At 40.6% G+C, this 27,717-nt stretch overlaps 1 protein-coding gene across 5 annotated transcripts in view; it reads right to left on the bottom strand.

The window, feature by feature from the left end:
- Nucleotides 1-27,717, bottom strand: part of LOC108702791 (voltage-dependent T-type calcium channel subunit alpha-1G) — a 118,626-nt gene that overhangs the window by 10,116 nt on the left and 80,793 nt on the right. For 2 of the 5 annotated variants that reach the window (XM_041579263.1, XM_041579261.1), the window contains exons 9-32: nucleotides 26,877-27,229; nucleotides 25,036-25,187; nucleotides 23,854-24,039; nucleotides 22,958-23,072; nucleotides 22,726-22,881; nucleotides 21,187-21,255; nucleotides 16,768-16,846; nucleotides 15,022-15,206; nucleotides 14,496-14,921; nucleotides 13,799-13,899; nucleotides 13,587-13,710; nucleotides 13,237-13,305; nucleotides 12,502-12,686; nucleotides 11,788-11,914; nucleotides 11,435-11,560; nucleotides 11,099-11,188; nucleotides 10,626-10,839; nucleotides 7,558-7,608; nucleotides 5,823-5,974; nucleotides 4,544-4,653; nucleotides 3,766-3,899; nucleotides 3,547-3,617; nucleotides 2,591-2,669; nucleotides 1,511-1,632 (exon numbers count right to left, since the gene is read on the bottom strand). In XM_041579263.1, the coding sequence (XP_041435197.1) occupies nucleotides 1,511-1,632; nucleotides 2,591-2,669; nucleotides 3,547-3,617; nucleotides 3,766-3,899; nucleotides 4,544-4,653; nucleotides 5,823-5,974; nucleotides 7,558-7,608; nucleotides 10,626-10,839; nucleotides 11,099-11,188; nucleotides 11,435-11,560; nucleotides 11,788-11,914; nucleotides 12,502-12,686; nucleotides 13,237-13,305; nucleotides 13,587-13,710; nucleotides 13,799-13,899; nucleotides 14,496-14,921; nucleotides 15,022-15,206; nucleotides 16,768-16,846; nucleotides 21,187-21,255; nucleotides 22,726-22,881; nucleotides 22,958-23,072; nucleotides 23,854-24,039; nucleotides 25,036-25,187; nucleotides 26,877-27,229 (3,476 nt within the window). The remainder of the gene's footprint in view (nucleotides 1-1,510; nucleotides 1,633-2,590; nucleotides 2,670-3,546; nucleotides 3,618-3,765; nucleotides 3,900-4,543; nucleotides 4,654-5,822; nucleotides 5,975-7,557; nucleotides 7,609-10,625; nucleotides 10,840-11,098; nucleotides 11,189-11,434; nucleotides 11,561-11,787; nucleotides 11,915-12,501; nucleotides 12,687-13,236; nucleotides 13,306-13,586; nucleotides 13,711-13,798; nucleotides 13,900-14,495; nucleotides 14,922-15,021; nucleotides 15,207-16,767; nucleotides 16,847-21,186; nucleotides 21,256-22,725; nucleotides 22,882-22,957; nucleotides 23,073-23,853; nucleotides 24,040-25,035; nucleotides 25,188-26,876; nucleotides 27,230-27,717) is intronic. The other 3 variants (XM_041579262.1, XM_018238480.2, XM_041579264.1) reach the window with 3 other exon arrangements.

The raw sequence follows: 27,717 nt of genomic DNA, 5'->3' as shown, positions 1-27,717 counted from the left end.
CACATGTCCCTGGTTTAAATATCTGTATAGGTCAGTGATCCCCAACCAGTAGCTCGTGAGCAACAAGTTGCTCCCCAACCCATTGGATGTTGCTCCCAGTGGCCTCAGAGCAGGTGCCTATTTTTGAATTCCAGGCTTGTTAACAAGTTTTGGTTGCATAAAAACCAGGTGTCCTACCAAACAGAGGCTCCTGTAGTCTGCCAGTCCACATAGGGGCTACCAATAGTCAATCACAATCCTTAGTTGGCACCACCCAGGAACAATTTTCATGTTTTTGTTGCTCCCCAACTCTTTTTAAATCTGAATGTTGCTCAAGGGTGGAAAAAGGTTGGGGACCCCTGGTATATGTTATGAGCAAACATAGGAAGCTGTTCCTGCTGATATGTGCTTACTGAATACCTGTGCTGGCACAGATTTATGGAATCTTATGGAAACTTATGGGATGTTCCCCAGTGTCGGACTGGCCCACCAGGATACCAAGAAAACTACCATTGGGCTCAGTTCAGTGGGCCCTCATGCTGACCCAAACATTTGCCTTGATGTTTATATTCATTAGTTTTTTCTGTATGAGAACAAAAAAGAAATATACAAAAGAATAGTTGATAGAAGGTAAAGAGAAGTGATTAGGAGAATTAGGAATTTGAAACATATGTGGAGACCAAGCCTACAGATTAGGGTTTCCTGGTGGGCCCAGCATTCTGGTTTCCCAGTGCCTTTTGTGGTTAGAGAAAGGCTATTTCGCAAAACAATGGGCCATTGCAGCAGCTGGACCTCAACCCAACTGAAACACTGACTGTGAGCCATGTCAACCTCACAAATACTCTTGTGACTGAATTGAAGCAAATCCCACCAGCATCCAGCATCTAGTGGGAACCTTCCCAGAAGAGCTGGGCTGTTAAAGCAGCAAAGGGAGGGGCAACTTCATATTAATACCCTTTTGGTTTGGGAATGAGATGTTGAACAATTGGATGTTACTTCATGAACATTGTCCCCCTATATACTTCCCCTTGAATTAGATTGTTCTATATCAGGGGTGCCCACCCAGGACGTAGATCGCGGTCTACCAGTAGATCCCCGTCATGTTCCTGGTAGACCACCACCTGGGGCCTGGCATGGGAAGTGCACTGACTGGGCTGACAGCAGAGGGAAAAGGGAGTGTGTTGAAACTTTTATAACCTGCCAAATTTTGTAAAATGAACATGGTAATTAGGGGGTGTGGCCACAAAAATGGGCATGGTCAAAAAATGTCACCGCCCCGCTATCAAGGTAGATCTCCTGATGGGGGCCAGGATTCAAGAGTAGATCCCAGTGTAACAAAGTCTGGGCACCCCTGTTCTATATTCAACCTGAAGGCAACTGTATGGACATGGCTGAATGAGCCAGATAAATATAACCATGCTGCTATGTTGTCCCTTGGGCAAGAGGAAAGTTTCAAGAAAATGAAAAGCTTAGAAGAGCAAATATTAAAATTGTCTTCTTCTCAGAAATGATGGCATAGTCATGATTTTACCTTCATTATACCATTCCAGTTATCTCCTGTGGAAACTCTAAACAAAGTCAAAAAGGCCATGCCGAAGTTCCTGAAAGTGGCATGTCTGCCAAGACCTTCACACGGATGGGAATCAGTGCATTCTGGAAACAAAAGATTGTGTCACTGTAACACATGTTCCTATATTGAATGAATTATCCATCATGGGGTCTGTGTACCAGTACTAGTCTTTATATTTTTTCCAATATACTAAAAGGGTTGCCACCCTCAAATTAACCTTTAGTATGATGCAAACAGAAAAAGCTCTCCATCATTGCTATGATTATTTCTTTGCATTATCTCAGTTAAAGTACTGCTTGGTTGGTATGGACCTAGAAAGTGCCCACGTTAACCATTTGAGTTAAATAATTGGAGATTGACAAAAACTATACAATTTATCTAAGAATTAAATTCTCAACATCATTCTAGTAGGTAAATGTCTATGGTGACTCAAAAAGCATATTGCATAGCTTCCTGAGTCCATTCACTAATATCTGCCCTTCTGTATTGTAGTAGCCATTTAGTGAATAAATAGCTGTTATGTATGTCCATACTGCTTTTGGGTGCACCCTCTCTATGCAGCCAGACGTACTGTACAATAGCAGATGTCACATTGTGTATGCTCCAGGACTATTTTGTTTTGACATAACATTGTCCCTTAGGGGAGGCCTTAGACCTAAATGGTCCATTTTTATGCTTATGCCCCCTTTATCAGTAATGCCAAATGAGTCCCAGTAAGTCAACGAAAGGAGTGGTGTAACTATAAACGAAGCTGACCTTCCGGGGGGGGGGGGGTGCCCAGGGAACAACGGGGCCCAGGACACAGGGTCTGCTTCCTCTATAGTTACGCCACTCATTTGGTTAACTTACTGGGGCTCATTTGGCATTACTAATAAAAGGAGCTGGTGGGGAGAATCGGGAACAAGGGGACGGGGACTGGGCGGGCAGGTAATGGGGGATAGAGCAAGAGTGGCTGTGCGCACCAGACCCCTATTAAGACTTTTTCGGTTGGGGGCGGCAGCATGTTGTTACACTGCTGAATCAAAGGCAGGAAAAAGTTACCTAAGTCTCCAAAAAGTTCAACTCCCAACGCGGCAAATATAAAAAACAGTAGCATAAAGAGCAGGCCGAGATTCCCCACCTGCAAAAAGCAATACATAAATTAATTAGGTGAGAGATACTATATATATATATATATATATATATATATATATATATATATATATATATATATATATATATATATTAAGTTATATGTTACTTTTCACATTGATTGGAACAAACAGTAGTAACTCTGACGGTCAGGTTATGAGTAGAAGTGAGCACTGACAGTCCAAAGTTAGGGCAGTAGACTCCTATTGGTGGGGCTGCCCCGTGGATGGCATTATGCTATTAATGATAGGATTCAAAGCTTAATGTTTAGGACCTTACAATATTCAACACTTGTGGATCTGTGGATTTTGACAAATGCCAGAGGGGCTGCTGTAAGATGCCATAGACAGTTACTATTTAGTGGGCTGATGGGGGCTGTTTGGGCCTCTGTGCAATTGAAATAAGGAGCTCTATCTACAGTATTTTAAGTCCCAGTTAAGAAATAGTGGGGCGTAAAATCCCTAAAAAGATATAGGTGAGTATATTAATGTAATATTTGTAAGGGTTGTGCAATAAAGAAATGTGACACATCACCAGGGGATGGATGTAGCTAATACTGCCTTTTCCTGTTTTGTGTTCATAATGACTTAAGTGTATAGATAGGTAGGGTTGTTGTAGGCACACTAAAAATGTGCCTAAGATTAAGTGTGGCACTAACTTAGAAGTGTAAAGAAGCTCTACTGCAGAGGAGGACACATCAGGAATGGCAAATTAGCCATGACTTCCTCATAGTCAAACTGTGTTTACTTGAGCTTACATCCTCCCATGCCCTCTATTAAAGTAACATGGAACATATAAATACATATGTAGAACTCTAGATATTGATCTCATCAGTATGTCTTGAGGTCTGTGCTGAGCACCCTTACTTGAGGAAGAGCTTGCAGAACTGTATCCAACAGGGCTCGCATACCAACTGCCATCTTTAATAACTTCAACACTAGAACAATACAGAAAAATAATAACGTAACTTTTGGAACAAGAATAAACTTCTGAAATTTGGACATCACACCAAGTTAGCACAAATTGGGTTATGTAGTAGTAACAAGGATAAATACTGAAGTGAGTCGTGTGCAGTATAAACATACCACGAGCAATACGCAGGACCCTCATTATTCGGATGATTGTTGGGTTAATGGGCAGCGATGCATTGACTTCAATCTCTTCCAGTGTGATTCCCATGATGGAGAGAAGAACAATGGCCAGATCCAACTGGTTCCACCTAGGAATGTTTTTTAAAAAATGTGGTATTAAACCAGTTCCAGCACAGCATTTGTTGGAAGAGATCCCATTGAGCAGCTGACACAAGTGGGACTAAAGCTGGCCATAGACTTTGATCTAAATGGTTAGTGGAGGGTCGGGAGATGGGAATGTCCGATCGTACGTTGATTCGTACGATCGGATCTTTGCGTCTATGGCCAGCTTAAGGCAGTGTTGGGAAAGTGGGAGCCTTCACAGTGTTGGCAAACATCTCCCATATCCTCACTGACAACCAAAGGCAACATATGAAGGACCTCTACTTGTTCTACTAGCTCCACAATGACTTGACATTTCTGATATATAAAATGATATTATATGCAGAACCGCATTGGGGGGAGACAATTGGTAATCCTGTATTGGTCTCAGTGGGGGGATCAGACAGACAATGACATTTGAGTCTGGCTTTACCTATTTCTGGATTGGAAAATTAAAAACTTGATGAAAACTCCTTGCTAATTCAGGAAATATAAATCGGAATAATATATTTTATAAAAGCAGATTCCTTATTAAAGAGAATTCTCAAGGTTTTTTTTGCATTAGAATGTAACATGACTAACATGTTGACTACAAAAGTGATGGTCACATCTCTGCTGGAATGTAACGTACCTGTCTTTAAAGAATCGCCGGAAGCCAAAAGCTATCATTTTGCACCCAGATTCCAGTACAAAAATTAGGGTAAATATGTAATTACAGATTTTTAGTGCTTCATCCAATACCTAGAAGGAAAACATATTAGATATCAACATAATATGAGTTGTTCAGCTTTTTATCTGTTACAGGTATGGGACCTGTTATCCAGAATGCTCAGGACCTGGGGTTTTCCAGATAACGGATATTTCCATGATTTGGATCTTCATATACATATTAAATAAACCCAATAGGCTGGTTTTGCTTCCAATAAGGATTAATTATATCTTAGTTGGGATCAAGTACAAGGCACTGTTTTATTATAACAGAGAAAAAGAAAATCACATGTAAGAATTTGTATTATTTGGATAAAACTGAGTTTATGGGAGACATCCTTTCTGTAATTTGCTTTCTGGAAAATGGGTTTCCGGATAACGGATCCCATACCTGTACCTAATTCCTTGACAGCTAATTAATAGCAGAACTCACTAATATACTACCTAATGATTAACTATGGCCCATAGCAGTTACCTGACATAAAAAGCTGTATAATAAAAGTCCTTCAAATTAAACAAGAAACCCAAATTCTTTTTGTTATTAAAACATCCATACCAGTTATAAACTTGTTTTAAAAGTCTCAGCTGTCAATCATACATTACCTACTCCGCCTCCATGCCTAAGGCATAGGGGCGGGGCAGGCAATTACTTTCACTTTCCATTCTGCACTTCCTCGATTTCACTGCACTCCCCACATTCCCCCTGCCCTCCTAACCATCTAATTGTGTAGCCAGGTATCAGGTCCCCCATTCTGGCACATAAACAAAATTTGGAAATGATGCAAAGCTTGCCTAAATAACAGTGTCTACAAAATGGCACCTGCCTGTCTGCTGTGGCAGTGATTTCCAAGATGATAAAACACAATATTTTAATTATGTTTATAGTGTAAGTGAAATTTATTTTGCTTCACAAACATCATCAAATAGGATTTGGATGTATTTCTTAAGGTGACAGTTCCCCTTTAACAACACAATATCATCTTTTGCTGGAACAGATTTCACCATGGCCTTCAAGACCACAACATTGTAAAATGAGTTTTTGTTTTTTTGTGAATTAACAAAGCATATCAGTCACTGTTCCTTAATAGACTTATAGCAAGAAAAAACTTGGCAAGAAAATACATAATACATGGGACAAAAAAAAAATTAAATTGAGTTTGCTCCCATCCCACCTTCTGGAGCACAAGTGCCTTTTCGGTTACCTTGGGTTGCTGGTAGTGCTCCATTGCCATAGTGATAACATTTAATCCAATGACCCCAGTAATGAACAAATCCAAATAATGGCTTGTGCAGATCTGATGGATGAGGAGCCGAGGGTGTGAATACTCAGAATAGTAGGGTTTACACTGAGCCTCTGGGAGAATAAAAAAGAGGATTTCAGGCCACACAAGCACAGACTGTTTGCTAGTTACCATTGTGCAGTGGTGGGGACTGATTACAGATATAATCAGTTTGAGGCTCCCCACTACTGCTACAAAGACACACCAATGACCAAGAAAGTAGTTTTTGTTCAAGACATTTCTAGCTATGAATTTGTTCTCGGGCCCAGCATGCGCCCCATGCACATAGCGACTGCCATGCACTACGTTCCATTGCTAAAGCATTCACGCAATAATGACTCAGAGGCAATGATGGATCAACTGAATTCCTCAGAGGTACGACACTCATGTAACTTCCATGGATGGATGGTTCCAAAAAAATGATGCTCCAGTTTAATATCACAAACCTGTTCCCCAGGACGGCACTACAACAATGCGTTACTTTTTATATGACAGAAAACATAATTTTACATAAACATGTACACGTTACAATCTTGATCAATACAATACAGCAATGTTCAAACTGCACTTGTAACAACAGAATGACAAAAAAAGAAAGAAATACATAAATTAAAACATAAGAATTTCCTTCACCGCCCCGTACACAAAACTTACAAAATGTCCTACGGAAAAACTCTGAGAAGAAGAAAGATGGGAATGCAAAGAATAGAATGAAAGAGAGCACAGAATACATTGTACATTGTGAGACATCCATCTGGTGCAAGAGACCCTCATTGGATTGTGTGTTGGTCTTGTGAATTTCTAGTAACGGAAGAGAAATATTTGTACATTTTGGCTTGATGGCATGGTCAAGGATACTCTAAGGGGCCTATTTATTAGCGATCATGTTTTTTTCCCACATTTATAGAAAATCACTGCAAATATCCAAATTCTTCTGGAATTTTTGAGATTTAATTTAAATAATTTTGAAAATTCAAATGAAAAATGTCTTAGGAAGTCAAAGGAAGACCTACATTTAACATTCAGACTTGTTTTAAAACAGTCAGATTTGTAAAAAATCTCACTGTGTTGTGAGTGACAAAGTTTCATAAAATATTTCATTTCAACAGGGAGAATGTGGTTTAAATAATACAATGGAAGGACCAGACAATTGGGGGCTCATTGGTTAAAATTGCTATTAGGATATATATCTATGGCGTTATTAGGTTGCATGGAAAAAGACTGCTGTAGTTCTAGAACCCATAGCAACTAGTCAGCAGATATTTTTACTATTTTGTTTTTTTGCCATTAGAAAAAAAAATCAATTGCTAATTGGGGAATATTGGTTGTTAAATAATTGGCTATTAAATAATGTGTGAGATCAGTTAAACAGTTTTGTGAATCCTTCCAGTGGGGTCAACTAACTTTCATGGACCTGCAAGTGATCAGAGTGAGCAGCTGTTGAAGAATTCTAAATAGAGTTACTGAAAACCTGGACCGATCTTTATGGTTGCGCAGAATTCTGGGTCTGCAGGCAGAGACATTACGATGAGATGTTGTGAGTCATGATAAAACAGACAAGAAGTCACGCTCAGTTAAGTTGATGCCTGACACCAGACAGCAGTTAGTTACAAAATACCGTCACTACACTGGAATGTGACATAACATCTACCGGTACCTTTAACTGGACTGGGAGAATGGTCCAATATTACATCATCCAGCATCAGATCTAAAAGAATGAGATGCTATTAATCTGTGCTCAGCGAGCAAGGAACCTAAATCTTCATTGTTGGGCTTGGGGGACAGCTGTTTACCCGCTATGTGGTCACTGTTTTTTTATTAATTATCGTCCATATTTCTGGTGACTATGTGTAATACAAGTAGATATTACACTTTAACTTGGGCACCAAAGTCCACGAAAGCCACGATTTCTAGAAGTGCCCAAGCTTAGCTCTAGCTCTAGTTGCATCCATGAACCAGAAAAAAATGTAAGTGGCCTAGCTCCACAAAATATCATGGCAATAGGGTTCTACTCCAGCAAAAAGTTGCGTTCATGGAAACAGGTGGCACTCTTGGAGGGGGTGCTAGTAAGTGGTAGGAAGCCTACTGTAATAGTGACTAATTATAGTTGGTTTTTCTAAAGAATATTTATACAAGGGGAATTTTCATTTCATATTATATACCGTAGAAGACTTTCATTAAGAAAAGGCTCAGTAAAGATTTTTTTTAGGATGAACCCTAATCCTATTTCTATTAGTTCCAATAAGAATCCCTGGAATCCACTCTTGGCATAAAAAAAACAATTTTGGAAATGATCAGCCCTGAGTGCACACTGATTGGTGGATGCAATTACAGTGAATTGCAGTATAGTGTCGTGACTAGTGTTTCTCCACCAGTAGAGGATTTCCTATGTCTAGGCAGCCCAGGAGTATAAAGTGTTGGGCCATTTCCTTGTATGAGTGAAAACTGATCATGTCCCTAAAGTTGAGGGCATGAAGGGCCCTTTAAATATTTTACTCAGGCGCCACTGTCCTGCAATTTTCTTTGCAATGTGTTCCATGTATGTTTATAGGCGAGTTAGACCAAAAGCCATAACATAAGTGTGAGGACTGAAGGTTACAGCAAACAGGAAAGGAAATTCAGGGAAAGAACAGATTTCGTGGCGATAAAACAAAAGTACGGCTGACCTCTGACTGATAGATAAAATTTTAAAAAATACTTCAGACAATTCAATTCAAATAAACTGCTTTTGAATATTATTTCAACTGCATGTAATTTATTCCTCATGCTTTTTTGCTCCCTGAGCGACTTTTCTACATGCAGAATAGTACAACATGTTTAAACTTGATTTGTTTGGTTTCTTTTAAATATTTTATACATATATATATATATATATATATATATATATATATATATATATATATATATATATATATATTTTTTAAATTTATTTATTTATTTATTTTAAGGAAAATCATGTTTTACTATCAACTGCGTACTACTAAAGCGTTTAGGAGGCGCTAAAATGCCAATATATGTAAGGAGAAAGATGCAATTATAATTAAAGTTACAATCCCCCTTTCTTTTTTTATCTGGCACTGAACAGGGCTGGATGCTGCAGTACTATAAGAAGAATAAAATGGTAACACTATCAATACATGTAAAGATCCGCTTTGCCAGATTTAACCACCCTGGTGGCAGGCCAACTCTTGCCGTGTAATCAGTCCCCAGCCTCATGACTGGATCATAAGTGGAGGGAGCAGAGACGGAACTAGGTAGGGGTGGGCCCTGGTGCGGGCCGTGCAGCCGGGCCCAGCCCCTCCCTTTTCCGTGCGGCACTGCAGCCGCTGCAGTGGGCGCGTGACTGCCGGGGGGTCCTGCGGGGGTGCAGGCCCAGGCCCAATTGCACCCACTGCTCCCCCGGTAGTTACGCCACTGGAAGGGAGCCTATGCAAACCCTTTGGAAAAGGAACATAGCAGTGACCCAAAGCAAGTCTTACTAGAAGGGATTTTCAAACACTCCCAACAGATATTTCAGGAGAGATGGTGTCTATAGCAGTAGTGTGGCTAATAGCTTCTGGGAAGCTGGAATGTGACTGTGGGATAGCAGGTATAGTAGGTAGAGATGGTGTCTATAGTAGCAATGGCATAATAGTCTCTGGGAAGGGACTGTGGCTGTGGGATAGCAGGTATAGTAGGGAGAGATGGTATCTATAGTAGCAGTGGGATAATAGTCTCTGGGAAGGGACTGTGGGATAGCAGGTATAGTATGGAAAGATAGTACCTATAGTAGCAGTCAGGCTAAAAGCCTCTGGGAAGGGAGTGTGGCTGTGGGATAGCAGGTATAGTAGGGAGAGATGGTGCCTATAGTAACAGTGGGATAATAGTCTCTGGGAAGGGACTGTGACTGTGGTATAGCAGGGAGAGATGGTGCCTATATTAGCAGTGAGATAATAGTCTCTGGGAAGGGACTGTGGCTATGGGATATTAAATATAGTGGAGAGAGATTGTGCCTATAGTAGCAATGGGATACTAGTCTCTGGGAAGGAACTGTGGCTGTGGGAAAGCAGGTATAGTAGGGAGAGATTGTGCCTATAGTAGCAGCGAGATAATAGTCTCTGGGAAGGGACTATGACTGTGGGATAGTAGGTATAGTGGAGAGAGATTGTGCCTATAGTAGCAATGGGATAATAGTCTCTGGGAAGGGACTGTGGCTGTGGGATAGCAGGTATAGTAGGCAGAGATAGTACCTATAGTAGCAATCAGGATAAAAGCCTCTGGGAAGGGACTGTGGCTGTAGGATAGAATACATTTTCTCCCAGAAACAAGAGACCCCACATTGAGACATGCCTGCTTCTGTCCCATTTAAATTGTGTGTAAATATTAATATAGAAATCAGAACTGTCATATTATTTTATAGATGACTAAGTATATTTTTCCCATGTAATTACATAGCAGGCTCAGGATAGACAAGCAGCACACCAGCACATCTTCCTGTCTGGAGACCATTTTTAAAGACTTTTTTATTACCAAGATCCAGACCTGTCCTGTGTGTAGAGGGATTGCTCGCAAATCCTAATTTAAAAAACATGGAAGGATTGTAATCTTTCCCCTGACACAGGGCTTTACCTAACCATGCATTTGTATCACTATCCATGCTTCTAGGAAGCGGCCATTCCTGGCAAGGGGAAGAGCTCCTGTCAAAGGTCAAGCAGCATTCAGAAAGTTATGACAATGAGTACCGACCGGCCATCTCTCTCTCCTTACTCCTTCTCTTTTTCTCCATCCTGCGGAGCCTCTTTTCTTCCCGTCTCTTTGCTTCCTCTTCCTCCTGATTCTGCCGGCACTTATGGAAGTTCTCCACCACCACACCCACAAACATGTTCAGCACAAAGAATGCCACAATCAGCAGAAATGAGATGAAATATAGCAGCATCCATGGGTTGTAATTCATAACTGGCTGGAGAAAAAGAGATAATGTTTGTATTACTGTTTCAAGATAATCAAATGTTTACAAGGAAATGTGGCCCTCTGCCCTCTTTGATATAATGGTCAAAATCCCTAAATTTTAAGTGAAACTGAAATTAACTGAAATGCTGTCACTTTGGGCAACATTCAACTTGCATATACATAAAACTCAGTAATGGATTCACGCTTCAGAGTAATGCAATGTTTTAGAAGTAAATCGGATGTATTCTGATGTAAAGCAAAAATTGTACCTGCTGGTCAACTCCAACAGCATCCAGTCCATCATACATGATGTCCACCCATCCGTCTTTAGATGCCAGGACAAACAGAGACATCAGAGCCTATTTAAAAGGAGAACATAAACACATTCAGTATGGAGTCTAAGTATAGAGTTTGATATAATAGACAAAAGCCATGAATATCCTGTAAATTATATCCTTATAAACCATGCTTAGTGATGTCATCACCTAGGTTAGCATTCAATACAGAGGACGGCGTTTTATATAGTCATGGAACTCCTCGTGACTTTTGATATTTTTATATTTTACAATAGGTAGGGTACTTTACTCACTATATACTACACGTACCTGCCCAAGATTATCGAAGTTGTACTTGTGTCTTGCCCATTTATATTTGGCTTCAAGGCAGTCTGATTTATTAGTGATGTTTCGAGTGTCCTCTCCCTGACAATAATAAAATTTCCCCTTGAAAAGCTGAAAATAGAATGGGATATTATTACAGTCAGCTGCCCATGAATGAAATAATGAGCGTTACAAAGAGTAGAGCTGATTTGGACACTACCTTATAGGAAATACTGTATACTTAGATAGCACGGTGCAATATTCTCTATGATATACCCTATGCTATATACAGCACACCAAAATAAATGGTGGGTAACATAATGTATGCATATCATTCTTTGACACTCCCTTGTACATACCTGGACTCCAAGTATCCCAAATATAATGAAGAAGGCACAGCAGATCACCACAATGTTACCGATGGGCTTTAGAGACGACATTAGTGTCTCAACAACCAGCTTTAATCCCTGAGCTCGACTGATCACCCTAGAATGGGACACAAGAGTTATACTTTTTTACTTTCATAGCTAACAATACAGAGTAATCGTCCTTTGTTTAACATTTGTAGCCCAAGGACACTCCTTTTCTAAATATTTGTATTAATGCACATGGTTGGGCTTTCAGCATGATGGTACAGCTTATTGTGTGCCCAGGTCATTTCTTCTTTTTGAATTTATATATGATTTGGAAGCTTCCATAATGTTTCCTTTAGACAGTACAATAGAACATTCCTTCTGTTTGTATTTATACACATAGCAGGGTGCTGCCATATTGTTTCCCTTAGACAGTACAGATATGAGGGTATAGTCTGTGTGCCCAGAGCATTCCTTCTTAGTATTTATACATATACAGTAGGTATGGACTGCCATATTTTTTGCTTCAACTGAAAAAGCTAGTCACTAAGTCTAAATTCTATTCCATGACTGACTGGTGGAACACGTTGAGTTCCATTATATAAAGGGCCAATAAATGCACCAGTGGATTATACTAAATATTAGTAACATTTATTAGTAACATTAGTAGTTGGCTTTTTGGCATTTTTGGTCTAGGTCAACCTCCTCTACTCTACCAACCTGAGTGGCCTTAAAGTCCGGAGCAGCCTCAGCACCCGGAGCATGCCTAGGATCTTGGTGCCACTGTCAGACACCATAGAGACTAGAATGTCGATGACTGAGATCAAGACCAGCATTCCATCTAAAACATTCCAGCTGCTCCTCAGATATGCCTTCCCACCAAAGCAAAAGTTCATGGCCACCACCTGTCATTGAACAGAAACAGGTTAACAAGAGTAATATTTGTGCCAGTCTATGCAGTGTGCAAGGCTTCTATCAGGAAACATGGGGCTTCATGTATGTCCAAAGGCAGGGACCCCCAAAGTATATGGTGACCCCCCAAACCAACAACCTAAATTTGGTAGAAAAAGAATTGTCATGTAAGTGAAAAAAGAAACGCCATGTAAGTGACTAGTATAAGAGGAAGCCACCGTGCAGACCCCCACCATTCATACCTAAGCCAGAAATTGTTGAAACAGACTGTTTGGGAAGCTTTTTTTTTGATTACATGGTTATCTCTGTATAATTATAATGCAGCAGAACAGCTGCAGAGGTTCGCACAAGGGTTATTAACAGTAAACCTGCACTGAATTTGCATATATCCATTATCCCACAGGGTTTCCACAACCATGAATAAATTAATGTTAATTGCTCTGCCCCTAACCCCCCCCCCCCCGCTGCCCCAAGATATATCATCATAGCTTTGGTCAACCTGGCAGCCAGCAAGTACAAAGCTTTATTAAAAACTGTAATTACCTTTACTGTCATTTCAGCCACAAAAATCAAGGTGAATATGTAGTTGGACAATGTGAGAAATATTCTTTCCTGTAAAAACATACATTAAGTCAAAATTTAAAAATAAGATGATTCATTTCAGCATTCCCTTTCAGTATCATTTAAACCAAAATATTCTAATAAATGCAAAGAAATTAGCCTGCCTGGGTCACACGCTGAACCTAGCAGCTGCACAGGAGTTGAAGAGACTGGTTGCAGACTGACCAAAATTCGAAATAAACACCAAGTGCAAAGTTACTAAAGAACTGTCTGCAGCAGTTTTATTTTGGATGAGTTTGCTCCTTATCAGTTTTATGGCTTGAAACACTCACGGCACTGTGGGAGTCTATTTTCGGTCTCTCCATGGCAATGGTTATGCAGTTGAGAAATATGATCACCAAGACGACGTGATCAAACATTCTGTGGGTGATAATTTTATTGCATATCAGCCGGAATCTGGAAGAAGGCACAGACATGTCATTGGAGGAATTGAGAATCTACCTGCCTTCTGCAAATGTTGATCTGATGAAAATATAACACTCACTTGGAATATGGTGGGAACAAATACAACGACCAAGTTTCTCTCTCCTTGCACCAGGCTGGTAAATGGGATATGATCCAAGCTTTCAGTCTTTCTCCCCTACTCTGAAATACAATTTAGAAAGAAATCTCACAAATAAACTCTCTCTGCAAAGCATCTTTTAAAGCAAGGGATTTGCCCTGCTCATCCTCAAAAACTGAGCCCACTCTGTGTCCAAGAAATGTTTTGTCTTTCTTCTCAGACACTATGGAGGATGAGTGGGGTTAATGCTGCTAATTTATACAAGACCAATAAAGGCTTTGACAGTTCCTTATAAAGAGTGAGAACCTTCCTTTTGTGATAACCTTAAATATATTGGAGTGATTTTGTCTGGTGGTTTTATAAAGGGTTTTGGTCAAGGGTTTCCCCTGATGGATTTTAGGGTTTGGGATTTTTAGATTGTAAGCTCTTTTTGGAAGGGCCATCTTTACCTCTTCTATTGGTTATTGGTAGTTTTGTGTAAACGCTGCTGGATATGTTGGTGTTTTATAAGAATATGACAATAATTACGAACAGTATCTTTTAGGCAGGTCCATCCCTTGGACAAAACTGATATACAGTCAAGAAACAAACTAGTGTAAATGCCTTCTATTGTGCTAATAATAACTCTTTGTGCCTTCAGATATCAAGTGATAAACTACAGTAGATTCAAGATACTTACCATATTTAAATCATCATCAATGTTATTGCTATAGTCAACCTTAGAATCTTCTAGATGGAGTTGAGGAAACACAGTGGAAGGTGATGTCTTTCCATTGCAATCTTGGTACTCTCCAGGAAGGCTGTGTCTGCTCTGCATTCCATAAGGATAAGGCACATGCAATGTATCATGCAAGTCATAGAGGTCTCGTTTATCCACAAGGTCCATCCTGTTGAGGGAAGAGCCAGTACGGCTGGATACCTCCTCATCTGATGTGTCACCTTCTGAGCTTTCCTTTCCATCAGCAGACAGAAGGGATTTATGCTCACCACTCTGCTCATGCCGCTTTAGGCTGGAGGCTCGTCCGATGCTGTTCCAACTAGATCTACGGCTATTCCAACTACACACTGCACCCCAGGAACTGTGTGGGGAGTTCCTTGAACTTGACTGATATGAGAAAAAGCACAAAAAACAACATTAGCACTTAATAATCAGGAGTAAAATACACAGCACAGATAACTAGATAAAAAAAGAATCCTTGACATACCATAGGCCTGATTTCACAAGCATGTGGACCTCCAGAGACATTACTCTCCCTCCTAGATTCACACGCCATGGGAATATCTCCAAACAGAGCACATTTTGGCATTGGCATGGGTGTGGCTGCTGTGTGGATGATAAGGGGTGGTTGTAACATGCTCTTTCCATCTAGGTACCCATGTAAAGGAGTAACTGTGGAACAAAATGTCCATCTTAATTCAGTTTATTTTTCATAAAATATCATACAATAATAGACCACTTTCCTTATTTAGATCCATAAAACAGACATGTAGGCAGATGAATTGTGAAAATGTTGGGGGTATTTCTCAATCTTTGAAGCCACACCTGCAAACCAATTTGGTCAATTCCTCCACTTGCATGGCAAGAACAGACTCTCAAACCTTAGACTGGGATCCCCATTAGGTGAGTGCGAAGCAGTGGATTAGGAGACATTTTCCAATGGTTACTTGCTGTGTTGGATTATTTGATACTAAATGGGCGTTATATGCAACATTCTGCCTGGACTTGGACAGGGTCTATGGCAGGGCTTCTACTAGTAGCTCCATGTTTCCTCATGAGGCAACTTCGGAAAATGAATCGTGCAGAGTGCCATCCTGCCAGCGATTTACATTCTAGCTGGCGGGAAGGCAGGGGAGGCAGTTTGGGGAGATTAGTCGCCCGAAGAAGAGGAAATTTGTCACCGGGCAACTAATCTCCCCGAATCTGCCCGTGTGCCCTGACCCTAAAACAGGAAACAGGTCCAAAACCAGTAGACCAATATTTAGGGACAGGGAAGGAGGCAGGAACCAAAATACAGGAATCAGGTTTTAGGGTTAAGACACACAGAGCTACTAGTAACAGGTAATTGCTGTGGTTACAAAATGCCAAAAAATACCCTGCCATAGACAATACTGAGAATTGCTTCTGCTTAAACACATGTAGTTTCTTAGCCAAGCCAATTATTACTACTACGGTCTCTATTTTGTAGCCATGACAAGTAGCTGCTACTAGTAGCTCTGTGTGTATTCACCCTTAGGGTCTGACCACACAGCCAGATTCAGGGAGATTAGTCTCCAGGCGACAAATCTCCTCTTCTTTGTGGCAACTAATCTCCCCGATCTGCCTTCCACTGGATAAAATTAAAATTGTCTGGGGGCAGGCACTCGGAGCGTTTTGTTTTCCGAACATGCCCGTAATTGCCTCACGAGGAAACTTCGGGCGACTTCTGAGTGCCTGCCCCCAAGCGATTTTCATTTTAGCCGGAGAAAGGCAGGGGAAGGCAGATCGGATAGATTAGTCGCCGCGAAGAAGAGGAGATTTGTCCCCTGGCGACCAATCTCCCCGAATCTGCCCGTGTGGCCAGACCCTTAGAGTTGTTTTATGTGCAATTTCTGATTTGGTCTGCCTGACAATGCTTTGCATTCCCATGTTTACCCCAGTAGGTATCTCTGGTTTCTCATGTAGTAATACCTGGTAGCACCCAGCACCAAATACCTGTGGGTCACACCCAAAGCCAAAGGTGGCTGTTATAGGTAGAATAAAACATGCCTAGACCAGAATCCGGTTATTCCCCTGGGGTTTGAGATTACCTTACATATAACTATTCAAGACAAGAGAAGACCTGGACATTTGTTAGACTAAAAAGGACGTGTTGACCCCAAAATGTTAAAAAAAAAATCTATTCCCCTAAAGAAAACATTACACCTTAACTTGACACAATTTCCTTTGATCTCTAAAACCTATGGGTACTTACAAGACGCATTGGAAAGACTCTTGCGGATATGGCAGTCCTCATGGGCAGATTCAGAACCTGATTGGGAGCCCTCCCCTTGCTGAAAAAAAACAAGGACAATTACACCTGACCAGGCAACCCTTATAACATCATGGAGGAACTCTTTTTAGCCTATTGTTTGTGTAGCCAATCTGCAGAAATTCTGTGAAAACTGTTTCAGCAACATCAGTCTAGAGAATTATTGCAGTCACTTTTTTCATGGAAGACTACTGATTTAACTTTGCATGATGTTCCTTAGAAAATTTACAAGCCTAGATCTATTGAGGTATGGAAAAAAACCTAAAGAAACCGATAACAATATTCAAGGACAGGTGCATAACTGGGGCAAACATCATTACCAGCAGCTTTAATGGTGGGGGTAAAAGACAATAATAGTGCATTCCTTAATCAATAAATCTACATGGCTGGTGCTCTAGTTTTTGTCCCAGTTTTTTTTACTTGTGATGATAGTGATGAATGACTCCCAAATCTTTGCACACGTCAATGAAACGTGGAAGGAATTTTCTCACTGAAACTGTTGACAAATGAGGTCTACAGTTTGACTACAGTTTTCAAAATAAAAATCACAGTTCATAAAAAATAACACTGTTAAGGCAAAAATGTATGTGAGCTCTTATTAATCGAGCTGACGTAACACGTTGGAAACCATTATGCTAAGATAAAATATCGGTAGGTTTTCTTGCTAGTAAGCAGTTTATACATAGAAATGATTGTCCCATATATGCACAGCGTTACTAAAATCACATTATATTGTACTCTGAAAGTGCAGAGTTGTTTCACTTATCATAATCCCCATAGTTAAATGAATTAGGTGATAGTTTATTGATGTATTCATTAATACTGCCTGCTCTTCAGACTTTACAATGTATTCTGTAATAACTACTTGGCACAAGCCAGGAGAATGGTATGTCCAAGGATAAAATGCTGATTAAATAAATGACTATGATTAAATTTGTAAAGATATTACTTTCTTGGGAATATAAATTTAAAATGAACACTGGCTTAGGGCGTAGGAATAGGATTTCAATATATTACATCTCATATATTTATCTACCTGTGGATGACTTACTTGTACTGCCAGAACTGCTCTCTTGTATACAATACCTTTATAATGTATCCCATAATGCATCACTCAAGGGGATATTTTAGACCATGGGTCCCCAATCTTTTTTTTTTTGTGAGCAACATTCAGGTGTAAAAAGAGTTGGTTAAGCAATGCAAATATGAAAAATGTTCCTGATTGTTGCAAAATAAATGTTGTTCTTAGCTAGTTGGTAGCCCCAATGTGGACAGAAGGCTCTGTTTCGCAGTATAGTTTTTATTCCTCCAAAACTTTCCTTCAAGCCAAGAATGAAAAAGCACCTGTTTTGAGACCACTGGAAGAAACATCCAAGAGGTTGGTGTGCAACATGTTACTCTAAAGCCACTGGTTGGGGATCGCTGCTTTAGACAATATTTTCCTTTACTTCAGTTTCGGTCAACTTTAAGCATATCATTCCATCTGCATGACCCCTAAGCACTGTAAGTATCCACTCCAGGACACCATTATTTATACATCCAATACACTTCTCTCTAACAGTATCCACTAGATCAATGATCCCCGACCAGTGGCTCATAAGCAACATGTTGCTCATCAACTCCTTGGATGTTGCTCCCAATGGCCTCAAAGCAGGTGCTTATTTTTGAATTCTGGCTTGAATGTGAGTTTGGTTACATAAAAACCATGTGTACTGCCAAACAGAACCTCCTGTAGGCTGCCAGTCCTCATTGGTGCTATCAAACAGCCAATCACAGCCTTTATTTGGCACCCCAAGAACTTTTTTTATTCTTGTGTTGCTCCCCAACTCTTTTTACATTTGAATGTGGCTCACGTATAAAAAAGGTTTATACTGCACTAGATTATACTGCTCCAGAACTTTACACTTCCCCAACACATCACATCATCTTCCTCCCTCCTTGGCACACTACACTGCTCATATACCTTCTCAACACACTACAACAACATAATAGCTCCTAAGAAATAGCATAAAACCAAAGCTCCTCAACACATTAAAGCTAAATCCAACACACCTCCCTAATAGTAATACAATACATCACTCCTCTCATACCCCCGGCATAAATCAACAATTTACAAAGTCACCCAACCAAGTATTTACCAAATCCAACCAACTTCCATATCATAAAAGTCAAATCTTTTATCAGGACTCCATAACATTGTGAGACCACCCCACCTTTTCTTTTAACCCTTATAACTTTCACCATGTTCCAACTATTGCACCACCCCAATCTTGTTCTAGTCTCTTATTGTCAAGATCCTCTCTCAAATAAAACAAAGCATTTTATCAAGTTATTTAGTTTATGTTTTATTATTCCCTTTTTTTTTGTAAATCAAAAATAGAGGTAGTCAGTCTGTGGGTTGTGTCATGTGTCTTCTTAATTACTTCCCCACAAGACTGATTTTTGTGTTAGTTGCAGAAGGAATGATGGATTATTCTTCATTGGCAACAATACAAATCTACCATTAGCAAACAGAGGCATGAGAATAAGATACTTTTATTCAGTTTAAAGTAATAACCATTGATTCTCTGTTCTTCTAGCTATAAACATAGGTCAACTGTATTTTTCAAAACGACTAAACGGTGAAATTGGTATATTCAGTAAAACATCATTTTACATCCCCTGATTTTAAGTTTTCCCTAATTTTACATCTTTTTTTGTGTCCCACCATTTTTTTCTGGTCCCCTGAAAACGTAAAATGGGGGTTCTGATGTTCATATACATTAGCACACATGATTATGATGTACCGTATATACTCGTGTATAAGCCGTCCCGAGTATAAGCCGAGGTACCTAATTTTAACTCCAAAAACTGTGAAAGCTTATTGACTCGAGTATAAGCCGAGGGTGAGAAATGCAGCAGCTTCTGGTAAGTTTCAATCAAAAAATTGAAGGTTTCTGCTCCCATTGGAGGTGACGGCGTCTCGTTTTTGGATGCCGGCGACCATTCTTGGACGCCGGCGACTATTCTTGGAGACTATTCTTGGACGCCGGCGACTATTCTTGGGCGCCGGCGACTATTCTTGGGCGCCGGTGACTATTCTTGGGCGCCGGCGACTATTCTTAGGCGCCGGCGACCGTTTTTGCGCTTGACCCGAGTATAAGCCGAGGTAGAGTTTTTCAGCATATTTTGGGGGCTGAAAAACTCGGCTTATACTCGAGTATATACGGTAATGATGAGTGTACCACCAAACTCTTTCCATACAATGTCCATCCCTATGAAGAATTGCCAGGAAATAATGCATGGTGTGTAAACTGAGAGTCAGGGGCCAGGATTAGTGGCTCTTACTGGAGAATGAATGGGTGGAACCATACAGCAGACCTTGTGACCATATGGGCCCCCTAATTGTCTTGTAAAATTCGACTGCACCCCCTTAGTTGTTGAGCTACTCCCTCTCTTTTTTTTTTAGGTGACTATTATACTAAAGGACTTTAGATAAGTTTATGGCAATAATGCAGAGAATAACATATGTGTGTGAGTACTATATAATAGTAGATGGGTGGAGCCAACAACCCTCACACTGTATACTTCCTGCTCATAGGTAGGACTTTAAAAACAGGAAGTGATGCAGCCAAATAAAATGGTGGCCCTCTGATTACTGAAAAATCACACACTGATATCATATATTTTAGCTACTATGGTAGTATAGAAAGTCATACTACTAAAGTATGGAAATGAAGGCATTTTTTCTTTACGTACGCTACTGCACTGGTAAATACACACCGGCATCTGACTCCCACTGACCTACATTTATAGCTTGACATATAAAAAAACAAGTCATGCAATTCTTCAAAAAGTAGATGTGAGCATCTGTGCTGCTACAGGACCTTGGGGGAAATGGTAATTTTCTGTTGTGCTGAAGGTTGGTGGGAGGGGGAGGGTTGTGCATACAAATATGACCAGTCTTAGAGGTTATTAACCTGCAGATCTGACCTTTACAGTTCTAAAATGTTACCAATCAATTGTGTTGTGTTTGCTACCTGCCATCAAATGGTCTCCACATAAATAAAATGCAGAGAATGGGAGAAATGTCACGAGGAGTAATCTAGGCCCTTTATTGGGGCACTGCCTCATCTCAGCCTTTTATAGAACTGCCAATAGGCAGTTGGACATTCCACATTGCAGACTCTTGCTGAAATAAGTATATTAGACATGGGACACACACTCAATCTGATATTCCGGGTGTAACTAACTGGTTCTCATTGCAAACAAAACTTTTGGAACTTCAGATAAAAATGTATTTTGTTTTCATCCAAAGGGATGCCCTTGATTTGGAAGATGCATCAGGGAATTAATATTTCCCTTGCTGTTGTACATGCTTACCCCTATGGACTCAACTGGAAGCTGTATGCAGCTTAAATGTGCACTCATGTCTTCATTTTTAGATACCTCCTGCAGAAAAAAAACATGGAGTCACTTTGGTGATACAGTCACACAACAAAAATGTTGGTTTATACAGGAAATACTATTTTTAAGGCATTGAGGGAGTTCTGTGGCCATATGAGATATATGCTGATAAATGTAAAGTCATGCACCTGGGATGTAAAAATATCCAAGACACTTATACCCTTAATGGGACTGCACTAGGCAAATCCATAATGGAAAAGGACCTTGGAGTCCTTGTAGATAATAAACTTGGCTGTAGCAAGCAATGGCAGTCAGCAGCATCAAGGGCAAATAAGGTCTTGAGCTGTATTAAAAGGGGCATTGATTCATGGCAGAAAGGGGTCATTCTTCCATTTTATAGAGCACTGGTAAGGCCCCATCTAGAATATGCCGTACAGTATTGGTCTCCAGTGCTCAAACAGGACATTATTGAATTAGAGAGGAAAAGGGCCCAGAGAAGGGCAACTAAACTGGTAAAAGGTATGGAAAATCTTAGCTATGAGGAAAGACTGGCCAAGTTGGGGTTGTTTGCTGTGGAGAAGAGGCGCTTAAGGGGCGATTTGATAACTATGTATAAATGTAATAATCATCATATAATAATCTCTCTTATTTAGCAGTAGGTCTTTCCAGCTGACGCAAGGTCACCCATTACGATTAGAAGAAAGGAAGTTCAGTCTAAATAATCGGGTTTTTCACAGTGGGAGCTGTGAAGATGTGGAATTCTCTCCCTGAATCAGTTGTACAGGCTGATACATTAGATAGATTTAAGAAGGGGTTTGATGGCTTTTTAGCAAGTGAGAGAATACAGGGTTATGGGAGATAGCTCATAGTACAAGTTGATCCAGGGACTAGTCCAAGTCAGGAAGTAATTTTTTCCCCTCTGAGGGAAATTGGAAAGGCTTTACATGTTTTTTTTTGTCTTCCTCTGCTTCATGCTGAGTTACAGATGGAACTCTGAGCCAAACTCATTTATTATCAGGGATAATGTACCCCCTACTGTAAATTTTAAGGATATTAGAAGTCACTGAGGGTTTCTGTGACCATATAAAGACACAAGACTGCAGGCTGAGTTATACAGGGATCTCTGAGTATCACTCACGTATTAAAAGGGAAAATGTACCCCCTACTGTAAATTATAAGGCTATTAGAAGTCACTAAGGGGTTATTTGACTATATAAAGGCACAAGGCTACAGACTCAGAGTCATACAGGTAAGGGGGATTTGTATATTTTTGGAAAATAAATATTGGTAATGGTACAGGGATTATAGTAGATGGGAAGTATGGGTTTCAGCAACTCTATCCAGCCACTAGTCCCTTTTCCGTCTCTTCCTGTCTCTAATTAAATGTCTCCTCTTCTACTCTCTTCAGTGCCCTGGCAAATTCAATTGGCTCACAAGCACAGTAAAAGGTATGTCATGGCTGAATCAGCAACAGAAAAGGGCAAGTATTACATTCCATATGTGGAGAGTTTATACCTCAGTCTGAAATCCCTCCACAAGGATCGCCACCAACAGGTTGAACAGGACGTAATTTCCAAACGTCATCAGCGCAATGAAGTAGAGGGCAGCCCAAGAAGATGTTGAAGCCATGCCGTTGTACAGAACCTTGTTCCAGTCCTCCTGGGTTAGGATCTAAGTTAGGACAGAGAATTAGAAAGGAGACCTATGCCATGGAATCAATTCACTTGCACAAGAGAGTGCACAATACCTGGAACACAGTGACTGTAGCCCACAGAAGGGAGTCAAAATTCTTCCTGTCCGGTAGAGTGTCACCATCTTTCTCGGACGCAAATTTACAGCCGAACAGATGCATCCCTAGGATACTAAAACACATTATGGCTTTGAGTGTATGGCGGCAGCACAAAGCAAGAGTGTTATCACAACAAGTGCAAAGGAAATACGACAGATTAATTGAAGCAACTGATCTAGGGAATAGACTGTGACTGCTCTTCAACTACTCTTTCTAACCCACTACTTAATCATAATTCAAGGATATGACAATTCTATTTCTAGTTCGGTATTTACTTGGTTAGTTTTTCAAAGAAACACAATGCTGCCTGTCATGCATTTTGCTTGTGTCACTAGAGGGAGCTTTTGCTCCTTCAAAATTTGCACTGCTTTCCAGAACCATAATTTTCACTAGAAATCAAAGTTGAAATCCTGAACATGGCGATATTTCCAGTGTGGCTTCAATAAGTACAGCAGACTTGCACCACAAAAGACACACAAATGTCATGTTAACATTAACACAATGTTAGCTGCATCTTGCACACTAGTGTCTGCAATTATGCTGGAATTATGGGGTACATGTATGGATTATGGGTAAAAAAACACGGTAACTTACATATGAATTTGCTGTTTGTGTACTGAACACACATGTTCAGCCTCAAAGTAACCCATTCTGAACTTGATGACAGCATGCCTTTAAATTATGTCACTTGTGAAAAAAAACTTTTATAAATTTACTGGTACAAATGGAAATCTAACAGTTTTGGGGGGAAATTATTTTATATCTGGTTATCCATTAAATATATAGAAAAAAGATATATTCTTTTGGCCCTGCCTGCTGGAAAGGTCTAGCAGAACTGATCTTATGCTTCCTACCTGAATATGAAGATGAATAGCATTAGCAGCATGCAGAAAGTGGCCACATTGTCCATGGTTTTCATTAGGACCACCAGCTGGCGCTGCAGAGCAGGCATGAACCGTACCAGTTTGAGAACCCTCATTAGCCGGAACGTTCTCAGAACAGACAGACCTCCTCCCTGTTGGCCAATGATCTCCCAGACGCTGCAGGGAATACAATGAGTCACCTCAATTAGCATCAACTTTGCTTCATTGTGCATGAGAAACAACCAGAAGAAGAAAACGTTACTACAATGGCTGCTTAGGAACCTGTAATGTTCCACTCATGTCTCTTTCCAGGATCTAACATGGCCAGTCAATCAGTTGTCTGGTGCCAGTGGCATCTAAGAGACGAACAATTAAAGGGTACAGCATTGATGGCAATTTAGTAGAAGCCCAGGCTACAGTGGCCAAGAATTACATTCATTCCTGTGACAGCAGGCCTAGATTTCTGGGAGAGCCACAAAGGCCTGAGCCTAAAGTGGGAAGATTCTAGGGGTGAAATGCTGCCCATACCATATCCCCAGTAATGCCACTAAGGTAAGTCCTTGGTAGAAGCCCAGGCTATAGTGGCCAAGAACCAGTATTAAATTCATTCATGTGACTGCAGGCCTAGATTTGTGGGAGAGCCACAAAGGCCTGAGCCTAAAGTGGGAAGATTCTAGGGGTGATATGCTGCCCATACTGTATCACCAGTGATGCCACTAAGATAAGTCCTAGGCAGGCCCGGACTGGAAATCTGTGGGTTCCGGCAAATGCCAGAGGGGCTGTTATAAGGTGCCAAAGACAGTCACTATTTAGTGGGCTGGTGGAGGACAATTTGGGCCTCTGTGCCATTGGAATGCCAGGGCCTATTTTGACTTCCAGTCCAAACCTGGTCCTAGTTGCACCCACCATCAAATCTGTCCCTATATAAACATTATGAATAAGTCAGCTTTCATTAATAAATTTTTGAAATGCTTAGCAGTCAGTGCCTCTGTGGGCCCCTTTTGTTTCCAATGCTCCCTAGAAGTTATGAGGTCACCCAAAAGAACCAATCAGATCCACAGGCTTTAATTTTCTAACTTGCAGAAGACTGATCAACATAAACCATTGATCAATAATTTGGTCTGGTAAATACTGTAACAGGCCAGGGCAGAAATGGCTGAAGTCAGATATTACCTGATAACCACAATAATTCCATCGAAGATGTTATATGGGTTCTTTATATATCCAAATGGACCGTATACCAAGAGTTTTAAGAGCATTTCGAGAGCGAAAAGACTAGTGAAGACAATATTGCTGATCTCCAGCGCATTGGTCAGTTCTTCTGGCTGTGGAGCAAAGCAAGTGTTTATAGGATGACACCAGGCATGGCAGGAAATAAATACATAGCAGTGCTACTTTACACCTCATTCACTATGTTCACCACTGTGTCCATAACAGGTGATTTACATAGGTGCCCTAAGCCTATGGGAGACAGTCAGTAACCATTAAAGGGGTTGTTCGCCTTTGAGTGATATTCTGATACCATTTGCAATTGATTTAAATTTTTTATCATTTAAAGTTTTCGAGTTATTTCGTCAGCTCTTATTTTTATTCAGCAGCTCTTCAGTTTGAATTTTAAGCAGTCTGGTAACTAAGGTCCAAATTACCCCAGCAACCATGCATTGATTTGAATAAGAGACTGGAATATGTATAGGAGAGGGCCTGAACAGAAAGATGAGTAATAAAAAGTAACAATAACAATACATCTGAAGCTTTACGGAGCATTAGCAAAGAGTCATAAGAAGGCAAATAACTATAAAACTATAAAAAAAAAAATAATGAAGACCAATTGAAAAGTTGCTCAGAGTGGACCATTTTATAACATACTAAAAGTTACCTCAAAGGTGGACCACCCCTTTAATGGCATAGCATAAATCCATGTGCAACTTCTGCAAACAATGTTTTTATTCTTCTCTCCAGCTTTCTGTTAGATTAAGTTAGATCAATTATCCAGAGAGCAGATGCTGCGCTGTGGGATTTTCATAATGAAAAACTTTGAATATTTTACTGTTTTGCAGATGTCACAATATTGGAATAACAGAAGCACCCGCCGATTGCACTGCATGTGTTTACTTAGTCTGTGCCCTAAATATGGGAGGAAGGGGGGTTCAGCATCTGGATACTTGTTTCTTTTCCCTAAAGTGATAATCACTGGTGATGTAGGACTCCCAGAGTCAGCCAGGATAACAAACACTCCTCATTGGGTGGGAGATTTATCTCTACCCCCCACTATCATGTTGTAAACTAGGCAAGATAAGGACTAGGATAACAGGTACCCAATCAGGGTGATCCAGCATTAATAATATGTGTGTTCATCATATGCAACTGAAAGGAATGTCAAGGCACTGCTCTTTTTGCTTTGGAGTGTCTTCTGCCCCTATTACTGCCCCAGCCAATACTGGTTTAGTACCTTGGCTACCTGAAGTATAGATTTTATGAGGTGTAAGGGCAGAGACACACACTGCTATTTCGGGAGATTAGTCGCCCAGTGACAAATCGCCTCTTCTTCGGGCGGCTAATCTCCCCGAACTGCCTTCCCGTCGGCTAGAATGTAAATTGCCGGCAGGATGGCACTCGGAACGCTTCGTTTTCCGAAGTCACTCAAAGTTGCCTGGCAGGGAAACTTCGGGCGACCTCAGAAAGCTGAAGTGATCCGACCGGCGATTTACATTCTAGCCGACGGGAAGGCAGTTCGGGGAGATTAGTCGCCCGAAGAAGAAGCGAATTGTCGCTGGTCAACTAATCTCCCGAAATAGCAGCGTGTCTCTCTGCCCTAAAAGTACAAGGAGAAGATACAGGGATTATAAACGAACCCTAAGTGTCACATAATTAACAGTGACTACACTATACAGGCTGTTTGCAGACCAATTCATTTTATATCTTTGACCATGGAAACATTTTTCCCGGGGATCTCTCTTACATATGTCATGAATTTAGTGGATACAGTAATTTAATAATGAGTAATATGAGAGTACCTGCTCATGATACTCAATTCCCATGCTGAGAGTGTTTATAAGGATGGCAATCATTATCCCCCGTCCAAAGTACTTGCTGTCGACAATCTTCCTAAAGGTTTCACAAACCATCCTCCAGAACTGCTGCAGCTTGCTGGGGATTTGGGATCTGGCCTTTCCTCTTTTAGCTTCTGTCTGCTGTTCACTGCCCTGAGGGTCTTGAGTGAATTCATAGCATCCATCACTATCAGACTCTGGGCCCTCTTTATCTCTGAGCTCTGTCTCTCTGCAGTGGGAACATTTCTCTCCATCGCAAGATCCAGATTCTAAGTTTGTAGCCTGTCCTGAGATCTTACAGGCAACCCTGCCGATACCTAAGGACAGAAAAGGAATATGTAAATACTGCTTTAAATTATGTCACAACCCCACACATACAAGGACAGCCTCCTCCACCCCATATTACCGTACAGAACATAAAACCTAAAGTCACAGGAAAGTAATTAACATTCTGTAAAGTAGAGCAGTATGTCACACCCATTGCGATAACCATAATGGCCACAGAGAACTCAATATCAGTTGTATATGGCCCTTGCTGGTGCATAAAGGTTTGGACATTAGCTGGTGCATGTAGTACTGGGTTCATGTGACCTTCAGCTCTTCTTTGTACATAGAACTTTTGGTTATCACTGCGGTGTTTGCACCAAAGAAATACAACACCAAAAGTTAGGCCTTAGATCAACATAAACCAAATACTCCATATACCAGTTAATACCAGATATTTCGTTCAACAGCAAGAACCCAAAACTCCACGTGCCACTCAATATCAAACACAACATTTACCAGCAAAAGCCCAACACTGCAT

The sequence above is a fragment of the Xenopus laevis genome, chromosome 9_10S, assembly GCF_017654675.1.
Source record: "Xenopus laevis strain J_2021 chromosome 9_10S, Xenopus_laevis_v10.1, whole genome shotgun sequence".
Taxonomy (NCBI): domain Eukaryota; kingdom Metazoa; phylum Chordata; class Amphibia; order Anura; family Pipidae; genus Xenopus; species Xenopus laevis.
Note: the sequence above shows the minus strand (reverse complement) of the source record. Positions and strands in the feature narration are given on the sequence as shown.